This window comes from Limulus polyphemus, unplaced genomic scaffold (assembly GCF_000517525.1).
Source record: "Limulus polyphemus unplaced genomic scaffold, Limulus_polyphemus-2.1.2 Scaffold2752, whole genome shotgun sequence".
In the NCBI taxonomy this organism is placed as follows: Eukaryota; Metazoa; Arthropoda; class Merostomata; order Xiphosura; family Limulidae; genus Limulus; species Limulus polyphemus.
The window spans coordinates 112,514-119,515 of NW_013668362.1; the positions used below are offsets into that span (position 1 = coordinate 112,514).

The window sequence follows — 7,002 nt, forward strand, 5'->3', positions numbered from 1 at the left end:
TGACTAACTCTCTCAATATACCATTTTCTTAAAGGTAACTTTATTTTCCCTTCGATTTTAGAGACTACAGATTTTTGGCTCAGCAGGACTACTTAATATATATTGATCCTGAGTTGAAAGAAAACACTTTTTATGAAACGCGCTACTTTGCAATTTCTTGAGTGGTTGTTGGCATGTTTGCGTCACTCCTGAATAACGTTGATTTGGTCCACACACGTGTAGCTCGCCATCTGGCTTGTCACTTCAGCTCAGTGTTTCCATAATGCAGTTATGATCTGAAACAAAAAGGACTATAATGAAGTAGAGAATTTTCGAGCAACCCGGAGTTAGCATAAAAAGTGGTCAGCCTGAAACTTAGTTCCTGGAAAGGTAACAAATATGGGTCAGAGGTTTAAGACCTTGGGTCAATGGCGTCTAGAACGATTCTCTGGAACAGTAGCTTTATTAAGAAAAATCAGCAAATATATCGAGCTTAGTGTTCAGTGTATTATCATGTTTTAAAAAATGATGTTTGCAGATAAAACAATGTCCGGACAAAACAAGACCAGTATAGAGGGTCGTCTGCTTCGTAAAGTTTTCCTTGGGCATTAACACTACGCTGTCCTCTGTAGGAAATATCACTACTCAATCCTTTGCAATCATTATCACTACTGTATCATCTGCAGGCATTAACACTACCCTATCCTCTGCAGGAATTAACACTACCATATTCTCTGCAGACATTATTACTACCCTATCATCTGTAGGCATTAACACTACCCTATCCTCTGCAGGAATTAACACTACCCTATCCTCTGCAGGAATTAACACTACCATATTCTCTGCAGACGTTAATACTACCCTATCCTCTGCAGGAATTAACACTACCATATTCTCTGCAGACATTATTACTACCCTATCATCTGTAGGCATTAACACTACCCTATCCTCTGCAGGAATTAACACTACCCTATCTTCTGCAGGAATTAATACTACCGTATCATCTGTAGGCATTAACACTTCTCTATCCTCTGCAGGAATTAACACTACCATATTCTCTGCAGACGTTAATACTACCCTATCATCTGCAGGCATTAACACTACCCTATCCTCTGCAGGAATTAACACTACCATATTCTCTGCAGACATTAATACTACCGTATCCTCTGCAAGAATTAAACTACCCTATCCTCTGTAGGCATTAACACTTCTCTATCCTCTGCAGGAATTAACAATACCCTATTTTATGCAGACATTAACCTTACCCTATCCATCTTGTGCAGGCATTAACCCTACGCTATATATCATCTGTAGGCATTACCCCTACCCAATCCTCTACAGGAATTGACCCTACCCTATCATCTGCAAGAATTAACACTTCACTATCCTCTGTAGATATTAATTCTACCTTATCTTCTGTAGGCATTAACACTACTCTATTCTCTGCAGACATTAACATTTCATTATTATTTGCAGCATTAGCCATACTATACGAATTTTACTAGACCAGCTACACGTATAAATTTCAAACAGCTTTAGAATTTTTAAAAACGGATTATTCAGTATTGAGAAGTAGGCCACTTTATTCCAGACATACTTTTCTATGTTTGATAAGTCTGTTTACACGTGCCTATGCACGTTCTTTGGACTTTATAGTTTTTGCAAGAACAACAACAACACGTTTTTGTTTTTCATTTAATATTTTGTTTTTCGAAAGTATAAACGAAAAAGCTACATCGAATGTATTACTAATGTCGAAAATGCTTACATGTGTGGATAACGTTTGCTCCCAACTGAGCTGAAAGGAGTGTGTGTGTGTCAGTTCACAGAGAGGAAAAAGGAAAAGAAAGGATTTTCCTGAATGATTGAATGACATGTGCACAACAAGAAGTGACAATAGAGTTAACGTACAGGGATTGTAAAGGTTTGAAAACATCATTAATATGTATACGTAATACATACAATCTACATAATCAGTATACATATATCATCAAACGTATATATAACTTCCTGTGTTCCTCATGTACGTAATCAATCATTACTACTTTCATTATATGCATATATATGACAGATGGTTTGTTTGTTTGTTCGTAGTTAAGCCCAAAACTACACAATGGGCTATCTGTGCTCCACTAGCCACTGGTATCGAAACTGGGTTTCAAGCGTTTTAAGTCCGCAAATATACCGCTGTGCCACTGGGGGGCATGACTGATGGTATTCCTCAAACATCTGATCAGTCGTTAATACTTTCCATCCAATAGGACTTTCACATTCGAGTTAAACAAACATATATCTAAAGCAGTTGTTTGTTTCCCCCAGTTTTCTTGTCGTTTATTAAATTATACACTTTTAGTATTTTTTCATGAAAGAAGATAGAAATAGAATCATCTTTTTCTGAGCACAGCAGGTCCTATTCTGAGGGACAACTAATAAAAATAAGAATAAATAATGCAAATTGATTCAGACTATTACAACTTTTGGCTATCTAAATTATTAGTGGAAGATTGGCTATCTAAATTATTAGTGGAAGATTGGCTATCTAAATTATTAGTGGAAGATTGGCTATCTAAATTATTGGTGGAAGTTTAAAGAGGGAATTTTTAAACGTCATTCTAGGTGAAATTACTCATCGAGAAATATTACGAGACAATATTAACACTGTGGCTGTGAAGTTGTATAAAAATCATGTGTCGTAAACGTTTAGTTATAAACATTCATGTGTCGTAAATCGTTGAAGTTATCAAATATCACATGTCGTAAACGTTTAGTTATAAAAGAAATAATATCCAAATCTACGATGTCAGTAGATAATTCGTGTTGAAAATAAATAGAACTTGTGTAATTCTGTAACTTAGAATCACGTTATATTCCAAAAATAATGTTTGAACAAGCTCATTAAAGAAGCGTGTAAATTTTATCATTATAGAGACATATATGCATGAGCTGTTTGAAACGAACTAGTTTCAACGTGACAAAGTGTAGGTAATTGTGGCGTCACGTTTCTGAGGGTCACAGTGGCGCCACCATTGTCTGCAGAGGGCTTGTTGTCATCTTGTTTCATTGTATTTTCTTATTTTCACTAAAGGTAGGGTTTGAATAAAAATAATTTGGTTGTCAACCGTCTGATTAAAAGCTACACGCGTATAATTTCAAACTAGTGACCAATTTGTTATCTCTAATGGACGTACACTTAGTAAAGAATTGTTGGTATAATTTCTTCGTTGGACTGTTAAATATCTCACATTTTGGACTCTTTTTGGATTTTTTTAAACTGTACTTATCATTGTGCCCAATTTAGGCTCAGATACATGCATTTGGGAGTCGTGGTGGGCATGTATGCTAACATGTGTTGTACGGTTTCAGACATTAAGTGTGCCTTTAGTTGTTACTTGAAATATGAGGACAGCTATTTGGCACAATACTATGGTAAAGAACAGGTGTGACTTCTGATTGCTCTTACTGATACCTACGGCTACATGATATGACTATTGTGTAATACCCAATGTATTTCATTCTTTATGAAACATACAGTCCTTGGAGTAGCCACTGAAACAGTACGAGTTGATTTACATCAGACGTAGAACATTTGAATTTTGGAAATTATAATGGGCTTAATGTAGCTCAAAAAAGCACAAGGGCAGGATTGCAGATAGTAAATCACGTGGCAGACCACATCCGTCGGCAGGAGCTTGCTTGGAGACGTTTCAGTCTTCTTGCGCAAACCTTGGGATCTGGCTAATCCATATGTCATCTCCAAATAAGCCCAACAGGTGTCAGTGGTCCGTTAAACTGTATATATGTTTAATGGATGTTTATACAATAAGTACAAAGTCATTAAAGAAAGAAAGAAAAAAAGATCAGTTCATAGATGTGGAAAACAAATAGTATTGAATGTATATTTTAATGTATTAAATATCTGCGCGTCTTACTCTTAAAAGTGGCAGGCAGCAAAATCCAGTATCTAGCGTTCTTATGTAGTGTATCCGAGGGTTCATGGCCCGTGACCCGTTGCCACAGCGAAACGGTCCGCTCTTTAGAATCGCATGACGATGAAATAATCTATTCGATCAGACAATAGTAGCTTAAGAGCTGGCGGACCGGCATAGCCAGGTGGTTAGGGCGCTCGACTCGGAATCTGAGGGTCGCGAGTTCGAATCCCCGTCACACCAAACATGCTCATCCTTTCAGCCGTGGGGGTGTTATAATGTGACGGTTAATCCCACTATTCGTTGATAAAAGAGTAGCTCAAGAGTTGGCGGTGGGTGGTGATGACTAGCTGCCTTCCCTCTAGTCTTACACTGCTAAATTAGAGACGGCTAGCCCAGGTAGCCCTCGTGTAGCTTTGCGCGAAATTCAACACAAACAAACAATAAGAGCTGGCGGTGGGTGCTGTTGACCACCTGCCTTTCATCTAGTCTATCATTTCAAAATTAGGGACTGCTAAGTGCAGATAGCTTTTAGTCTTTGTTTAGTGTAATGTCTGCTAGAGGGAGACTGTCACTCGTCACATAACTTATTTACTTTTAGGATATATCCCAGTCACGCAGCAGTGGAACGTAAATCTTAATAATAGACAAATATTTTGGTTAATTCACCTAAAATATTATTATTATTTCAGATTTCCGTTTCACCTAAGGTTTCTAATAATCTACTCGAACGTTTTAGCGAATCTCGTTACATTTCTCTATCAACTTATATTGAATTTATCTAAACGACAGAAAAAGTAACGTCGCTTGTAGTAACTTGTAGTAGTTGCTTTCTGTGTAGTTCTGACTTTTCTTCATTTGGAGTGGAATAGGAATATAGAATATATATGTATTATTAAAACGACTGGGGATGTGTAACTGTGTTCTAAAATGCCAAAGAATATAAAGCTTAGACCCACTGTTATGGAGCAAATGTAAACTTATATGGATAGAAGTTTCGACGTTTCAAATATCATCTTCAGTTGAACATTTGTTTGTTTGCCAAAAGTTTGACTGAAGAGGATAAACACCCATGACTTGTTCAGTTCAGTTATGTAACTATAGAAAAAATAAATAAAGTCAGGTTTTAATATATATTATGTAAATATACCACCAGGTGGCGATGTATACCCGTGTTCTGAAAGGTGACAGGCTTACGTGATACAAACGTCTGGTCGAATATAAGGCTTAGATCAACTATTACGAAACAAGAAGTTTATAGGAATACAAGTTTGACATTTCACGTACCCTCATCAGTCCATCATTTGTTTGTTTGTCAAAAGTTTGACTGAAGAGGATAAATGAAGATGTCGACATTTGCATCCATATAAGTTTACTGTTGCTCCATGATAGTGTATCTAAACTCTATCTAAGATTACATTACAAAGTATTGTGTAATTATTTTCACGAACGTTTTCTATCATCCTATGGAGAGCTTCTCCTTCTCTAACCTTTACGATACAAGTGACTAACGTTTGGTGAAGTTGGGTTGCTATTTATAACAAAACCATTTTAACGTATTTCAACGAATAATATGACCCTTAAAACGCAATACCTGTTGAGGTTGTTGTATAATCGCTATAATACCTGCTAAGAGTATAGCATCATCACTATAATACCTGTTGAGGTTAGTGTATCATCGCTATAATACCTGTTGAGGTTAGTGTATCATCGCTATAATACCTGTTGAGGTTAGTGTATCATCACTATAATACCTGTTGAGGTTAGTGTATCATCGCTATAATACCTGTTGAGGTTAGTGTATCATCGCTATAATACCTGTTGAGGTTAGTGTATCATCACTATAATACCTGTTGAGGTTAGTGTATCATCGCTATAATACCTGTTGAGGTTAGTGTATCATCGCTATAATACCTGTTGAGGTTAGTGTATCATCACTATAATACCTGTTGAGGTTAGTGTATCATCGCTATCACACTTGTAAAGGATAATGAATCATCGTTATAATACCTGCTAAGGTTAAAGTATCATTTCTATAATACCTCTTGAGGTTATTGTATCGCTATGCTACCTGTTGAGGTTAGTTTATCATTGTTACAATACCTCTTGAGGTTAACGAATCATTGTTACGATACCTTTTGAGGTTAATGTATCATCGCTATAATGCTCGCTGAGGTTAATGCTCATCGTTATAATGCATGTGGAGGTTAAAGTATCATCGTTATAATACCTATTTAAGTTGACATATTATTGCTATAATACCTATTGAGGTTAATGTAACATCACTATGATACCTGCTGAGGTCAATGTATCATCCTTATAATGCCTATTGAGATTGACTTATCATCGCAATAATAACCTGTTCAGGTTAATGTATCATTATTGCAATACCTGTTGAGGTTAATGTATCACCGCTATAATACCTGTTGATACTGACGTATCATCACTATAATACCTGTGGAGGTTATTGTATCATTGCTACAATACTTGTTGAGGTTGATTTATCACTGTCACAATACCTGTTGTGGTTAATGTATTATTGTTACAATATCCATCGAGGTTAATGTATCATTGTTACAATATATGTTGATGTTAATGTATCATGGCTATAATATCTGTTGAGATTAATGTATCATTGTTACAATATATATTGATGTTAATGTATCATTGTTACAATATCTATTGAGGTTAATGTATCATTGTTACAATACCTATTGAGGTTAATGTATCATTGTTACAATATATGTTGATCTTAATGTATCATGGCTATAATACCTGTTGAGATTAATGTATATAATAACTGTAAAAACTAGTATAACACAACTTTCAAATCTTTAAAAAATAATGTAACATGTGTATAGCAAATTCCTAAGATATATTAATGAGACGTACATTTTTCAACTGTAATTAGGGATTCATGTCTATTTTTTACAAATGCATAATGAGTTAATGTAGCATTTGCATAACACCAATTAAGTTGAATAAATCATTTATTCACTATCTAATAATGATGGCGTAACATTTAAGAAAAAAGGTTAGCTTATAGGTAACGTTCGATCATAATGAACGTTGTATTAACAAAGTTTGTTTAAAATGA

The 7,002-nt window shown here is 35.5% G+C and overlaps 1 protein-coding gene across 1 annotated transcript; it reads right to left on the reverse strand.

Annotated features, from left to right (window-relative positions):
* Window positions 1–624: 624 nt before the first annotated feature.
* On the reverse strand, window positions 625–1,113 carry LOC106467817. Its single transcript, XM_013928195.1, has one exon. It carries the CDS (start codon window positions 1,111–1,113, stop codon window positions 625–627), a length of 489 nt encoding a protein of 162 aa, XP_013783649.1.
* Window positions 1,114–7,002: the final 5,889 nt, after the last annotated feature.